General features: G+C 43.2%; 1 protein-coding gene, 1 long non-coding RNA gene and 1 other non-coding gene across 3 annotated transcripts; 1 reads left to right on the forward strand and 2 right to left on the reverse strand.

The window, feature by feature from the left end:
* Window positions 1–1,595: 1,595 nt before the first annotated feature.
* LOC146712680 (uncharacterized) lies at window positions 1,596–6,984 on the forward strand. The gene is made up of 3 exons (XR_014919059.1): window positions 1,596–1,813; window positions 1,976–2,101; window positions 4,121–6,984. It is a non-coding gene; the product is annotated as an uncharacterized LOC146712680 (long non-coding RNA).
* Window positions 6,718–6,789, reverse strand: trnap-agg (transfer RNA proline (anticodon AGG)). The gene has a single exon. It is a non-coding gene; the product is annotated as a tRNA-Pro (tRNA).
* A 931-nt stretch (window positions 6,985–7,915) lies between the features above and the next one.
* Window positions 7,916–13,363, reverse strand: LOC146712682 (uncharacterized). Its single transcript, XM_085452208.1, has 5 exons — window positions 13,034–13,363; window positions 11,967–12,299; window positions 9,244–9,573; window positions 8,747–9,076; window positions 7,916–8,681 (listed from the first exon to the last, which is right to left on the reverse strand). Exons 1-5 carry the CDS (start codon window positions 13,179–13,181, stop codon window positions 8,590–8,592), a joined length of 1,233 nt encoding a protein of 410 aa, XP_085308334.1. The 5' UTR covers window positions 13,182–13,363; the 3' UTR covers window positions 7,916–8,589.
* Between the last annotated feature and the right edge of the window lie 3,408 nt (window positions 13,364–16,771).

Here is a 16,771-nt window from a genome sequence, read left to right on the forward strand (position 1 = left end):
ATTCCTGGGTCCTGCAGACTATCACCTAAAAACAATAAACAAAATGATTTTCTAAACTGTAGCAATGTAATGTATGTATAGTGTCAAATACATTTTTGTAGTCTTCATCAGCTTTAATTCACATGGAAGTGTTCCTGAAGTCATATGCTGTAATGATATTTACATTATGAAAACATGATTTTGGACATTTCAGGTTTTTCACTTCGGCAGATAAAATGAATTGAGCAAAATCAACTCAAAATATTCCCACACGTCAGAACGTCCTCTCTTCCTCGCTGGCTCCATATCTGTCAGTGGAATGATCACCTCGTCGCTATCTGTCACCATCAACACACTCCACGAATCCCGTGGATGATTCACTTCCTTATATCTGTTTGAATCAGGTACCGAAGCAGTTACGTGCGTAATGAAGCTTCGGACGTCACTGGTCACGTGACTTTTGCCAAACGAAGCAAGCCTCGACACAGTGCTTCTGAACCAGTGTGTTGTTTTTTTCGACACACGCTCCGGAGCGCCAGCTTCAAGCGGGCCATCACTACCTAACTGTGACCTACACAGATAACCAGTGTGCAGCTTTGAAATATAACATCCAGAGTCTATGTGACAAATGGCTAAACAAGTGCCATCACAGCAGGGTGAAGGGTGAACATGGTAACATAGAAGATGCTCTCCCAGGCCTATTACTGCCTTCTGGTCATAATTTCCACTCTCTTTCAGTGACCTCTCACCTTTAATATCCTATGACCTTCATTGACCTCTGACTTTCAGTGACCTCTGACCTCCTGTTGCAGGTGTGTGTGTGCTGCTGCTGTCTGCACTGACTGTTTGTGCAGGTGAGTAGATGAAGTGCACCATGGTCCAGGACAAACACTGAGTGTAAACACTGATAGAAACTGTCCGTCTGTCCTCCAGTCTCTCTGAGCGTCAGTCCAAACCTTCAGCAGTTCTTCACAGCAGCCTCAGTGTCTCTGACATGTGACGGTCAGCTGGGCTCTGATGGATGGACGGTGAAGAGGGACACAGGAAGTGGGACTGAGTCATGTGGAGCAGGGGGGCGGGGCTTCGGGAGGTTCAATGGTTCATCCTGTTTGTTTGATGAGTTCGAGCCAATCAGTGGAGTTTACTGGTGTGAAGGTGAAGCTGGAGAGAAGAGTGAAGAAGTCAACATCACTGTATCAGGTAATGAAGTCATTCATTTCATCATCAGACTAACAGCAGACTGTTATACCACCTCTACATCACTCTGTGGGTCTTTTCTTCAGATAAACATGTGATCCTGGAGATCCCTGCACTTCCTGTGAGGACAGGAAGTGATGTCACTCTACGCTGTAAGAAGAAAACTGGTGGCACAACTGCAGCTTATTTCTACTTTAATGGACGTCCTGTTGGACCTAAATCAGAGCACATAATCACCATTAACGTGCAGCAGTCTGATGAAGGTCTCTACTGGTGTGCTCCTGATGAGTTTGGATCATCTCCTCAGAGCTTTCTGAGGGTCAGAGGTCAGATCACTGACATCACTTCCTGTTTAAAGCCAATCTGCTGAGCTGATGATAAACTGACTGAACCAGCTTCCTCATCTCTCCTGCAGGTCCTTCAACCACAGCCTTGTTTACAACAACAAAAGAAGCAACAACAACCATAACGTCACTGACAAACACTCATATCTCCTCTTCTTCTACCCTTCTTTCTCCTCCCCCTTCTCCCTCTCCCCCCTCCTCCCTCATATCCCCAATTGTAGCTGCTATAGGTTCCCTGGTGCTATTGGTTCTGGTTCTGTTTGTACTTCATCTTCTGTGGAAGAAGCGCACAGGTATGGCATCTGTCTCAAATTTTCATCCAAAGTCATCATGTTGGACACATCAAGACAGCCTCCATCAGCGTTTCTATTTTTAGAACACTTAGAAAGTAGATTCAGACTAAAACTCCACAGACACAAATACTAGTATTCTTTCAGATCACTTCATCTTTGCAGGGAGATACCAGTCAGCTCCAGTAAATGATGTCACCTATGCTGAGGTCACCAGTAGAGCCTGGACCAATAAGACTCCAGCCAGCGAACCTGAAGTACTTTACTCCAGTCTGAGGACAAACACTGCAGGTACACATTCACCTGTGCTCTAGCGAGGGACATCAATGAGAGATAAACCCAAAAGTAGTTTTCATTGGGCTTGTAAAATGTGCTCAATGAAACAATGAGAATCTTCTTCTCAAATTTATCAAACTAGTGTTTTGAAAGTGGGACCTGAATGCAGGTGCAGTTCACTCTTCAGGTTCCTGTTTCCTCAGTAAAACCTGTCACTGGTTTCATAATTAAAGCTGTACTGTGGTTTCGTTGGTCAGTTCAGTGTTTATAACATGAGGCAGTCAGCAGAGAGAGACGTGGCACTGAGACAGGAAATCCTGCAGCTTAAACAGATATGATCGGTGTTTGATGGGAGTCAATTCAGGTTTGTGTGTATGACACAGTGTAACAGGAGCTGTCGGCCTGAACTGAAGATTAAAAATAATCTGAGCGGATTTGGTTTGTTTTTAATCCAGATGTATCTTTTCAAAAATAAATCGGAGAAGCACACGTTGGACAGTTTAATAAAAATACTCTACAAACCAGCAAACCAGCAAAATTAGGAAAATAACAACCAGTACAAGGTGAGAATGTACTGCTCGCGTTCTGACTCTAATCTGAGGAGCATAAACACATTTTAAGACATTATTTAAAGACAGGCAGCGAGTGGGCTGAACTAACGAGGGCAGGGTGATGCTTCCACAGTTTAGGCTACAGCTGAAAAAGCCCAGTCAGCTCTCACTTTGAGTCACGTTTTTGGGACTAGCAGGAGAAGCTAGTTCAGTGACCACATTATTTCTTTTATTGCCATGTAAATCTGAGGGTTATACACAGTAGTAGCAGTAATCAGATGTAAAAGCACATAAATAGTGAAGTCACCTGAGTCAGTAGTTCATATTTCCCGGAGTCGAGCGTTCATTCACCCACATCAAAACAGGTGCTGCTGGTGTGGTTAACTGCTGAGAGAAGCTCTCTGTGACGGAGCTTCTTTGTTGAGATCAGTGGGAAATGATCAAAGGTAAAACACATAAACCATGAAGTGTTTTATGTGTTTAAGATCAGTCTAGCAGCTATTTGAATGTTGTGGACTCTGTAGAGATAAACAGTGTCTGAGAGTAGAGAGAGTGCATGTCAGCAGATACCGGTGCTGAGATACAGGACTGAACAAAGGAAGATGTAAAGTTACCACACAGCAAAAGATGTTCTTAACTTTGTTTCTTGTCTTCATCTCTTTGTGTGACTAGTGTTTAAAGTGAAACAAAATGAGTTCTTTTTCAGAGAGAGATTCATGAAGCCCCTCACAACGTCTTCATAAGAATTAAGATTTCTCTGCAGGATTATTATTAAATGAAAACAATATATATTTGAATTCAGTTCAGCAGGCAAACAGGGTTGATGGGAAATCCAAGTTCAGTGAGTTGTAAATAAAACCCGGATATTCAGTCACTCATTGGCATGTTCTTGTCTTGATGATGTCATCCCAAAAACACACATGACCAATGCTGACATCATCACTCAGACCCCTGAGAACACAGGTAGGGAGGCTGCACCTATATGACTCATGTCCCAGTGTTATTACATGCTGAACTATCGGGGCGACTGTGGTTCAGTGGATTGGGAAGCTCCTCTATAAGTGGAAGGTCGCCGGTTTGATCCCTCCTGCTCTCTCTCTGTCCTGGTGGTTGTGTCCTATGGCAAGACACTTCCCCTACCGCCTACTGGTGATGGCCAGAGGGGCCGATGGTGCAATATGGCAGATTTGCTTCTGTCAGTCTGTCCCCGGGCAGCTGTGGCTACAACTGTAGCTGCCTCCACCAGTGTGTGAGAGTGACTGTGGAACTGTACTTTGGGTGCCTAGAAAAGTGTTATATAAATGCAATCCATCATTAACTTTTTTCTCTTTAAGCTTCAGTTTAAAAATTAGGTTTAAAGTTTCATATATTTGTTACATACATATACATTTTAATTAGGTTTTAAAGTTGGTAGGACAATAAATGCCTCACCCTTCTAGTGACCTGCACCATGACTGCACACTCAACTGTCCCATTTTTACAGAAGCTAAAGGAACCACAGACACCACAGAAGAAGTGTAAACAGGAAGCTGAGGACAGACCTGCAGACTTCCTGTGGACAGTCTCACTCTGTCAGTCACCATGGGAACATTTACAGGCAGTCATCAGCTTCCTCCTTTCTTCATTCACTCCCATTCATTCACACAGTGATGTCATTGTGGGAGCAAGTTCCTCCTGAGGAACCAGGATTGACGGGGAACTAAAGAAATCGACCTGCTGCTGGTTTGAGTCTGTGCAGCTTGAACTCTGACAAAGGTCTACTGCGAGGTGAAGAGTCGTCACTTTCAGGAGCTGCTTCCATCATTTCAAACTGATCAATACTCTGAACTTATGAACACTCATGTTTGACACAGAGTGTCCTGTGATGGTCCTCAGTCTTTGAGCTAGTTTTTGTGTTTGTTATGGACTATGTGTTTATTTGTTCTCTTGTTTCAATGACCTTTGTTCTGGTTCTATATTGGTGTCTCTTGAGCTCAGGTTCCCTTATTTGTCAGAGTCGTCATTATTTATATTTCTTATTCTCTATTTCTTGTTGTTCATGTTTATTTCCTTCGTGTCCAGTCTGTGCCAGCCTCTTCTCTGTGTTTTGTTATTCTTTCAGTCTCCCCGCTCACGTACCTGCGTTTGTCTGTTTTCTCTGTGTTCTGTCTCATTGTGTTTGTAATCCCATCCCTGTGTTTAGGTCCTCAGTCTCCCTCGTGCCTGTTTTGCTGTGTTCTTCTGTGAGTTCTATGTTTCCTTCGTAGTTTCCTGTTTATATTCTCTAATTTTCTTTTTTTGTTTCTCTTGTATTTTTATGTTTCTTTCTGAGTATCTTTTAACATTAATAAAGCTGCCTCTTTTAGCCGACCCCTTTGTTTCCAAGTCCTGCATTTGGGTCTTGCCTCTGCCTGCCACACAGCTGTTCATGACAGGCACAGAAAACGATTTTGAGCCTAGAAGTAATAAATGCATGAACTTGTTTTTCAGCGTCACTCTGAGACAGGATATTTCTAATTTTAGAGATGTTGCTCAGATGGAAGAAAGCAGTCCTACATATTTGTTTAATATGTGCATTAAAGGACATGTCCTGGTTAAAAATGACTGGTTTCATCTCAAAGCTGGCCAGTTGGACAGGAAACAAAACAAGATGTTATTTACATATGAGCATCACACTTTACCTGAAATACACAAAGAATCTTTCTAATAATAGAAAACAGTTTCAAACCTGCAGGATTAAAGTGATGAAAGTTTGTGATTTAAATTTGTCTCATAAACGTCCAAAACCTGCTGAAGGTTCAGTTCAGTTAGTATCTGTAACATGACGACTGAACATGAAGGCAGACGACCTGTTTTCATCAAACAGGAAACCACAGCTGCTGTGTTTAGCATCGCTACTTCTGATTGGGTCTGTTATGTAGACGATGTTTCCTCTATTAAGAACTAATTTTCCACTGTGTGGACAGAGTCGATAATCGTCCTGTGTCTCTCAGAGTTTCATTGTTTGGTTTTCAGTCTAAATGTTGCCATCAGTCACTGTCAGTTTGGGCACCGAACCTTAAACACGCATGTCAAAAATAAATCTACATTAGTAATGCATAAACAGCAAACCAGCAGGATCTCTCTGTGCACTGTGAACACTGACTGAGGCTCATGTGATGCAGTGGGTTGTCTTCTAAATGTGTCTTCTTGTCTGCATGCTGAAGTATTCTTAGGCAAGATACTGAACGCCAAATTTCTTCTGACGCCTCCATCCAAACGTGAGTGTTTGATAAAGGTGCTTAGAAAGCAGTGTGTGAATAGCTGAGTCTTGAGTGCTCAGCTGGATTAGAGCAGTAGCAGCAGTTCGTTTACACAAACAACCAGTTTACATGTATAAATGATGATCAGTGAACTGCCATCACTCGTGGTTGAAGCGTTTCTTATGTAGAGCCGGAAAATAAACCACAAGCTTGAACACTATTTTTACTGACCTTTATCTGTGTAGCCTTCCTGTATTGAGCTTGGCAAGGACTAAAATAATTTCCCAGCATTATTTTTCTAACTAATTGTTTTTTTGCTTTAGTTACACTCCAAATAACAGCTGACATGGCATTTCAGACTTTTGCTGTAATCAAATTTGTAAACTTGTATTTAAGTTGGTAGATAAGCTACATGTGTGCAGAAAGCACTGAAATAGATTCCTTTGTGATAGTAAAGTATTAATAGTTACTGATGTTCAATCTTTGTGCAAAAGGAAGAAATGTATGTGCATTTTTCCACATGCATTTTGTTAATGTTGTGTCAAAGAGTTACACATTTATAATATTTGATAGATAGCTGTGTATTTTTGTAGTTCTGTGCACAAGTTTGGATTGAACCCTCTGATTTAATCTAAAATAATACTCTGTGTTCTTTTGTTAGGCCAACATGAAAGACAAATAATTATCTTCAAAAAACTTGTTGGAGAATTAAAATTGTAAGAAATGGAAATCAGATCTCTCAGCTACATCTGTGTGAGGTACTATGGGAACGTGTGATTTCAGGCTGTAGATAACAGATTTCTAAGAGGTTTCGTTAGAAGATGTAGGAGGTTACCCTGTAACTCTACATACGTGAGGTGGGCTCGTCCAGGATTTGAACCCGGGACCTCTCGCACCCTAAGCAAGAATCATACCCCTAGACCAACGAGCCACATAAACGCCGTCACCAACTTCTTTTCTGAAAGTCACACATCAGAGCACGTAGCTGAAGCTGAATATATGAAACATTGTCTTGAAAGCTGCCAGTCAAAAGTCTGGAAACACATCGCCGTGGTTTTTCCACATTGTGGACACAAACAGTTTCAGGACATCAGCTCAGAGCAACGGTCATTTTAAAGAACTTGCCTCATTCAACCAGACAAGCACTGGTTTCTATGCTTTAGTGCTTTCTAGCTAAGATATGCTAACATTCATTCTTGGGGTGTTAATCTACCAACTCAGGAGGTAAAGCAGATCATTTCCCAGTTGGAAAATTGATGGGATCATTTCCTGGATGCTCCAGTCTGCATATCCATGGACAAGTCATCTTTTCATTTCCAGTCAATTTTATTCATATAGCGACCAATCACAATAACAGTTACCTTTATATTGTAAGGTAGACCCTACAGAGAAAAACCGAACAATCATATGACCATCTGACCAGACCATATTTCACTGGCTTCTCTAAATGTTCAGCAAACTTTAAAAGCTCTTCATCATGCTTTTTCTTCAGCAATGGCACCATGGATGGTGACCTACATGCCATGCTTTCTTGAAACAATTGTACCTGCTGATTCCAGGTTTTTCTGTAGCACCTTGGCTCTTCAACGACTCTTCTGATCATTATTATATATGGTGAAATGATGTTCTTTCCACCTCTGTATTAAGAACCCAACAGTGCTCACTAGAACCTCCAGTAGTTTAGAACCAATACCTTCAGTATGTTTTGCAACAATACGGTTGTGAAGGTTTTGAGACGGCTCACTGGTTTACCCATCATGAGATGTTTCTTTTGTGACACTTTGGTAATGACACAGATCTTTATAGGTCATCAGTTGGGACTGAACCTGCTAATATTAATTTGTAATAACTGTCAGGATGGCTTTCAATTATTGATAAATTTCATTTGCCATGAATCATGATTTCCTATGTCTCATTGCACCTTCCTTTTCTTCCTTTTGTTTTTCTCTGTTATTTCTCATTATCACACGTTAACCCCTGACCTGAACTTTCAAAGGTGAGTGATAAAACATTAATTGAATTACAATATTATACAAAGAACAGAAGTAAACACAAAATGCAGTTTCTAAATAAATGTGTTTATTATTAAGGGGAAAAACCCAAACCTAGATGAACATGTCAGAAAAAGCTATTGCCCCTGAATTTAATAAATAACTGCAACCAAGCATTTGTAACAACCTGCAATAAATCTTTAACAGCACTGTGGAGGATTTTCAGCCCACTCACTGTTGCAGAATTGTTGTAATTTAGCCACATTGCTGGGTTTTCAAGCATGAACCACCTTTTTAAGGTCATGTCACAGCATATAAATCAGATTCAGGTAAGAACTTTGACTTATTTGGGTGTTTTGCATAATTTTCCGGCTGCAGAAACCAAGTGCGCTTCAGGTCAGATGAGAACGGATGGCAGATAGTCTCCTAAAGAATTGTTTCTTTAAGAGGGCCGAATTCATGGTTCCATTTAGGGAGGCAAGTCTTGCAGGTCCCGAGGCAGCAAAACAGCCTCAGACTATCAGACTATCACCACCATATTTTACTGTTGGTATGAGCTTCCTTTTCTGAAATGCAGTGTGTAATGACACACACTCATCAGTCCAGGGTTTTTTTCCCCAAAAGTCTTGGAACTCTGCCATGCAGGCTGGTGTGCTCCAGTCCCTTTCTTAAAGTGTAGTCATGAGAAAGGGACTTTAATTTTAGCTTGAACTAAAAGCTGATCCTAAACTAAGCACAGATCAAACTGATTGATCAGCCATCAGAGGAGTCGGATCAATGGAGCTGCTTCTGTTCCTGATGTCCCCTGTTTGATCCTGGACCTGAACTCTCCCTGCAGAGACAAGACAGTCAGACAGGGACAGACAACAAGAGACAAACTTATATTTTCATACTGACCTTTGACCTTTAGCAGCACTGTGGTCTCTCTTGAAATGCATTTTTCTTTGCTGCAGACATTACAGCTGTATTCTCCACTGTCTCCATCTGTGGGCTGTTTCAGGGTCAGACTGAGGTCTCCAGTTTTCAGCAGGTCTTCATTCATCTTCGTTCGGTCTCTGTAAACCTGGTGCTGTTTGTGAGGCTGGTCAGAGCCGTTCTTATACACGTGGACCTTCCTGTATGGTTCATAGCGTCTCCACTCCACTTTAGCATCTTCAGGCAGGTTTTGTGTGGTTGTGAAGGGCAGCTGGACAGACTCCGCCCCCTCCTCCACCTCCACCACACAGTCTGAGAGGACAACAAACACAACATGAGCTGTACAGACAGCAGTGAATCTAGAAAACACCTTATTAAGCTTCTTTATGCTGCAGTCTGATATTTACATTTAATTATTGTTGTTGTCATTTTATAAACAAATACACTGTAAGAAATATTTCATAGGTATTTGCACTGACTCTTCACTCTCAGCAGAACTGTTTTCTTTCTCTTGATCCCTTTCCCCTCAACTCTGCAGATGTACTTTCCAGTGTCTCTGTCTGTGGGGAGTTTCAGGGTCAGACTGAGGTCTCCAGTTTTCAGTGAGTCGTCTCTCATTTCGTTTCGCTCTCTGTAAAACTGGTCTCGTGCGTCAGGCTGGTCAGAGCCGGCGTGATATTTGTGAACAGTCATCGGTGGTTCAGGTTCATAGCGCCACCACTCCACTTCAGCATCTCCAGGCAGGTTTTCTGTGGTTGTGAAGGGCAGCTGGACAGACTCCGCCCCCTCCTCCACCTCCACCTGACAGACTGAGAGGACAACAAACACAACATGACACAGCAGCAGTTTTATTCAATGATTCCAAAGAGAACTTTAATATTCAATTTTAAGCTCAAACTATGATATTTGTCTTTGCTTGTGTTGATTTCCTAAAGATGAAATATACTACACTCATTTAATTCAGGATTAATCAATCAATCAAAGCTTTATTCGCCACATGCAGGTTGCCCTGCAGTGAAATGGGACCCCCCCCCTCGACCTTACACACACAACACAGACATCACATGAGGATACAAGTCAGAGATCGGTAGCGTTACAGAAAAACACTGAAATATACACTACAATGGGAAAGTACAAGAGGAAAAAAAGAGACCTCTACTCATGCTGTGCTTCCATGGTAGGACAGCACGAGAACAGGAGACAAAAAAACTCCTCTGCACAAAAAGCACATAAATGTCCACAGCACAAGACATGACAACCCACAGGATTGGGTTGTCATGTCGCCCGAGTGTCCCCTCTCCTCACTCCCTTATCTTCCCTGGGAAGATAAGGGAGTGAGGAGAAAAGGGAGAAAAGAGGGAGAAAAGAGGAGAAAAAGTGCGACCGCCTTCGCTGAGAGCAAGACAAGTACAATAATAATTCAATAATGTATTTTATTGGTTGTTCTTCATTTCTTTTGAATTGTTGCCTTCAGTCCACTTTAGTAGGATTTGAGTGGGACTGCTCACAAAGAAAGAACGAGTCTCTAATTTTTTATGGTAGTTTAATTTTAATAAAGGGAGACAAATTATCACCTCGCCTCTGTCGGTGCGCCCCAGGGTGGCTGTGGCTACACTGTAGCTGCTGTCACCAGTGTGTGACTGTGTGTGTGAATGGGTGACTGAGTGTAATGTAAAGCGGGTCCTTAGAGACTGAGTAAAGCGCTATATAAATACAGGCCATTTACCATTTATTAACAAAAAATCCAAAAAAGAAAGATTACATAAAAAGTGTAAATTCATCTGTATATCATTGAATGAAACACATATTTGGACCCTTAAACTTACCCAAAACTACAATCTGTGTGTTCATGTAACACACAGATTGTGATCAATCAAATCAATGAAGTACAGATACTCCTGATCTCAACTCATTTTGTGTATAAATCTATTGTATTGTATCAGTACAATCTATTTTGGTAACTAGTTACAAGAAAGTGGAGCATATAATGACAAGATGACACTTTATTGGATCTTACACCAGTTTACCCAGAGCACTTCGCTCTCGCTCTGCAGGCCTACTTGTTGTTCCTAGAGTATTTAAAAGTAGAATGGGAGGCAGAGCCTTCAGTTTTCAGGCCCCTCTTCTGTGGAACCAGCTTCCAGTTTGGATTCAGGAGACAGACACTATCTCTACTTTTAAGATTAGGCTTAAAACTTTCCTTTTTGCTAAAGCATATAGTTAGGGCTGGACCAGGTGACCCTGAATCCTCCCTTAGTTATGCTATGTCGATTCATGGTTTTCTACAGTTTTTGATCTACTGCAGAATATTTTTAAGGTTATCTGCTATAAAACGCCAGACCAGGAAAATCTCCTTCATGTTTTTCTCTGTTTTATCCTCAGTTACTTTCACACAAAGACATCAGCTGTGATGCTCACAATTATGATGAAGTCTCACATGTATCAGTGCTGATAAATGATCAGAATTATAATATTTCTGACTGTCTGAGGCTAAATTGAATCAAATCGGGACCTCGTGAATCGGAATCAAAGGGATTATAGAAATCAGTGATGATACCCAGCCCTAGTGAGCAGCCTGGGCCTGACAGAGTGGATGTAGGTGTGGGTAATAAGGAAAGATGAAAAGAACTACTGATAACTTTTTTGTTAAGTTAAAGTCTGATCCGTCTGAAGTTCATAGCCAGCTCTGACACGGTGCCATCGATCTCTGAATGCTGTAAAAGCAGCAGTGTATCCAGGAAACACATTATACGTGATAAATGCACTGCCCGAGTGTCCCCTCTCCCCACTGCCTTTCAACAGCATGCAACAGCAAACAGGTCGTCAGAGGAGCCGAGATGATGATTGTGTTGATTGTGGTTGTGATGATGTGTTAATACACCTCTCTGAATGTAATAATTAGTCATTAATAACCTCTGCCTCTCTACCACAGCACGTGTGTTTATCAGCCATCGTTTTGTTGGAATGGGTCAGAAATGGCCGCCCCAGTCCTGGTTCTGACGGAGGTTTCTTCCTGTTAAAAGGGATTTTTTCCTCCCACTATCACCAAAGCACTTACCCATAGTGGGCTCATATGATTGTTGGGTTTTTCTCTGTTTTCTCTGTATTATTGAAGGAACTACCTTATAATATAAAGTGCCTTGACGCAGTTGTTGTTGTGATTTGGTGCTGTATAAATAACTGACTTAAATTCATTTCTGACCTTTGACTCGAAGCCTCACTTCTCTCTTCAGCAGGATGTTTCCCTCGCTGCTGTAGGCGGTGCAGGTGTAGACTTCGTTGTCTCTGTCTGTGGGGTATCTCAGGGTCAGACTGAGGTCTCCAGTTTTCAGCAGGTCTTCATTCATCTTCGTTCGGTCTCTGTAAAAGTGGTCTTGTTCTTCAAGCTGGTCAGAGCCGTTCTCATTCACGTGGACCTTTGTGGTCCGGATGTAAATGCAGGTCCACTCCACTTTACTGCCTTTAAGCAGGTGAAGTTTGGTTTTGCAGGGCAGCTGTACAGACTCGACCCCCTGCTCCACCTCCACCAGGGGGACTGAAAGGAGAAAAAATACCACAATGAGCTGAACACAACATCATCAGCACTGAGAACATTTTGTTTGGATGAAGTGAAACATCTGCACTGAAAACATGTTTGACTGGCTGCAGCCTGGGATTTGTCCTGTTGCTCCACTGAGCAGACACTGTGTTATCTTTGGTGTCCTAAATCAATTATGGGAAGAAATTTATCATCTGTCTTTATCTTCACTTCCTACACCCAAACTGGAAACGTTAATAGACCATAATGGGAGCTTGCCTACTTAATATTTCCTTTGAATTTTCTCTCTACATGTAGATTATTATGAACTTTTGTTAAATAAGCTATTATTCTGGGCTATGCAGGCCCAGACAAAGCGTGCAGCATTTTAATGAGGTTGTTTTAGTGTGGAATAGAAGAAATAGAAGAAGCTCGTGTGAGTTTCCTTAAGAAAACATCTGATCCTCAAAATCCTGGTGCTTTCAGGCTGACATTGACTCAAAAACATTATCATTATAATATTTTCATTCTAAATCATTTCATAAATTTCTCTGAAACTCCTCAATTTCTCGGACTTGTGTCACATCTTCAGTTTGAGCTGATAAAAAAGTAATGGTTGAAAAACCTAACTTAATAGATCTTACTGTAGCTCACTCATCAAGTCCTGTTCACCTCAGGGACAGATTATCAATGTGGTCACCAAGCTCTTCAATTCCTGACTCACATCTTCATCTTCTGTCTACAGCACTCACCTCTGACGTAGAGCTTCACTTGTTTCTTCTTTAGGATGTTTTCCCCCCTGTCATAGACGGTGCAGGTGTAGGTGAGTGCGTCTCTGTTTGTCGGGTATTTCAGGGTCAGGCTGAGGTCCACAGCTATCTGCAGGTTTTTCCTCATCATTGTTCGATTTCTGTAAAACCAGTGCTGTTTTTCAAGGTGGTCAGAACCGTTTTTAAAGACGTGCACTATCCTGTTGGAGCTGTCAGTCCACTCTACAGTTGCATCTTCACGTCGGTAAACTGTGGTTATAAAGGGCAGCTGAACAGACTCCACCCCCGAATCCACATCCACCTGTGAGACTGTGAAGTAAGAAAAACAAATAATGATTTGTGCGCGCAGTCTGTCAAAGCCCCCATGTTTGACATGTAAAGTGTGTGAGGGGAGCAAAGAGTAATTCAATTAGTATTCTAGACAAATAGCTGCCGTTTGTCCTCAGGCTCCTCAATGAGAGAAAGGAGCCTGTTTTGCAAAATGCGCTGGAGGATTCCTTAAGAACATGAAACATGGGGAAACACTGGTTTGTGTTTTATTGAAAGAAAGGAGACAATTAAAACAACCTATTAACATAACTAATAGATTAAGAAGAAGAAAAAACACTACAAGTCAAGTAAAACAAATCTGAGGTTTAGGGATGATTCAGATTATTCACAATGCAAACACGTCACACACACAACATACCTTCCTTAAAATAGCCTCTGAAGTGAACTCCAACACCCACGATGACAGCTGCAACTACAGCCAGGACACCCAGAGCCACTGGGACACTGATGGGAACTTATAACACAATGAAAACATGAACATTACATGATGTTAACATGAAATGATTAACACTCTGTGACACTCCATGTGATTTTGAATCTCTTTGCACTGACCTCCACCTTTGACCCGCTGAACCTGCAGTTCCACTCTTGACTGACCCAGTTCTACTCCAAACTTACGGACGGTGCAGGTGTAGCTTCCGCTGTCAGACAGCTGAAGCTTTTTCAGAGTGAGAGTGAGGTCTCCGGTTTCCAGAGCGTCGGGATTCATGGATGTTCGGCCGCTGAACTGCTCATTTATATTGCAAAACACCAGCACTCTGAGAAGATGCAGCAGCAGATCTCAGAGAATGACTCGGCCTCTGTGTGGAAAGGTTTTAGGAATATCACCAACTACAAGCCTAAAACCCCCCACTCTACTGATGACTTGCTCTTAGCCAACACCCTTAACGACTTCTACTGCCGTTTTGACGAGCCATCAGGCAGCCTTCACACCTCCAACGGCCCCAACAATAGAGGCACTTTGGACACTCATTCCCCCACCTCTCCCCCCTCCATAGAGCCATCACCACATTCAAACACTTCACCTACAACACCCCCCTCCTCACCCCACACAAAAGAGGATTTCACACCACCTCCTCCCACCACAACTCTTCATATTCATGAAGCAGGTGTGAGGAAGCAGTTTAAGAGTCTGAATGCTCGGAAAGCTCCCGGCCCAGACGGTGTGTCTCCTGCCACCCTCAGACACTGTGCAAACGAGCTGGCCCCAGTGTTTTCTGGCATTTTCAACTCCTCACTGCAGGCATGTCATGTGCCTGCCTGCTTCAAGTCCTCTACCATAATCCCTGTCCCCAAGAAACCTAGGATCACTGGACTAAATGACTACAGACCCGTGGCTCTGACATCTGTGGTCATGAAGTCATTTGAGCGCCTAGTTCTCTCCCATCTCAAGACCCTCACGGCCTCCTGGACCCCCTGCAGTTTGCATACAGAGCCAACAGGTCTGTAGATGACGCCATCAACATGGCCCTACACTTCATCCTGCAGCATCTGGACTCCCCAGGAACCTACGCCAGGATCCTGTTTGTGGACTTCAGCTCTGCCTTCAACACCATCCTTCCAGACCATCTCCGAGGCAAGCTTTCCCAGATGAATGTGCCTGATCCCATCTGCCGGTGGATCACTGACTTCCTGACGGACAGGAAGCAGCATGTGAGGCTGGGAAAGAATGTCTCGGACTCCCGGACCATCAGCACCGGCTCCCCTCAGGGCTGTGTTCTTTCTCCTCTGCTCTTCTCCCTGTACACCAACTGCTGCACCTCCACCCACCAGTCTGTCAAGCTAATCAAGTTTGCAGATGACACCACTGTTATTGGACTCATCTCGGACGGGGATGAGTCTGCCTACAGGAGGGAGGTTGAACGTCTGGTGTCCTGGTGCAGCCACAACAACCTGGTGCTAAATGCCCAGAAGACAGTGGAGATTATTGTGGACTTCAGGAAGCACACAGCCCCACTCCCCCCCATCATCCTGACTGACACCCCCATCACCTCTGTGGACTCATTCCGCTTCCTGGGTACCACCATCACCCAGGACCTGAAGTGGGAGCCCACCATCACCTCCGTCATTAAGAAAGCCCAGCAGAGGATGTACTTCCTGAGGCAGCTGAAGAAATTCAACCTGCCAACACGGACGATGATGCAATTCTACACTGCAATCATCGAGTCCATCCTCACCTCCTCCATCACTGTGTGGTACGCTGGAGCCACTGTCAGGGACAAACAGAGACTGCAGCGTGTTGTGCGCTCTGCTGAGAAGGTGATTGGCTGCAGACTCCCATCTCTGCAGGACCTGTACACCTCCAGGACACTGGGGCGTGCAGCTCAGATCACAGCTGACCCTTCTCACCCTGGACACAGTCTGTTTGACCTGCTCCCCTCAGGCAGGAGGCTCCGGTCCATTCGCACCAGAACCTCTCGCCATAAGAACAGTTTCTTCCCCTCTGCTGTCGGACACATGAACAATAACCGTATGACTGTTCCCACCACTAACACATGACCCTACGCTGTGTTCACTGCATCATTCCATGTTTGGCACTGATCACCACCTGCACTCATGTATATATCATGTATATATGATATATATACATGATTGTGGGGCGACCGTGGCTCAGGGGGTTGGGAAGCGTATCTGTAACCGGAAGGTCGCCGGTTCGATCCCCGGGCTCTCTGTCCTGGTCGTTGTGTCCTTGGGCAAGACACTTTACCCTACCGCCTACTGGTGTTGGCCAGAGGAGCCGATGGCGCGATATGGCAGCCTCGCTTCTGTCAGTCTGCCCCAGGGCAGCTGTGGCTACAACCGTAGATTGCCTCCACCAGTGTGTGAATGTGAGAGTGAATGAATAGTGGTATTGTAAAGCGCTTTGGGTGCCTTGAAAAGCGCTATATAAATCCAATCCATTATTATTATATCTATCTACTTAGCACTTTTAATTCTTACTCTTATTTTTATTTTCATGTCTATTTAAACGTAATTTATAACACTATGTTTGCACTGAAGCACCGCAGCAATTTCCTAATGTTGTAAACCTGCTCAACATTTGGCAATAAAACCCTTTCTGATTCTGATTCTGATTCTGATTTTGGTTCTGGAGGTCATCGCCTTCTCGTCGACGCAGGTGCACTGTGGAGGGATTGAGGTCATAGCGACTCCACACAGCTGTGGATTCTTTTTCTTCAAAAGTGGGAAACTCACAGGGCAGGAGAACAAACTCCGCCCCCTCTAGTACCTCCACACCTGAGGCACACTGGGAAACTGAGGAGACAGACATAGACAAAGACCTTATTGATCCCACATAAAAATAGAAAAAATAAATAATAAAAAGATTCTGTGCAACTATATGCAGAAAAATAACACAAGATGTTTTATGTGCACATAAAGTGCAGGCAG

Source organism: Copadichromis virginalis, linkage group LG3, assembly GCF_057382275.1.
Source record: "Copadichromis virginalis isolate Kocher_CV1m ecotype Utaka linkage group LG3, C_Virginalis_male_GT1.1, whole genome shotgun sequence".
NCBI lineage: Eukaryota > Metazoa > Chordata > Actinopteri > Cichliformes > Cichlidae > Copadichromis > Copadichromis virginalis.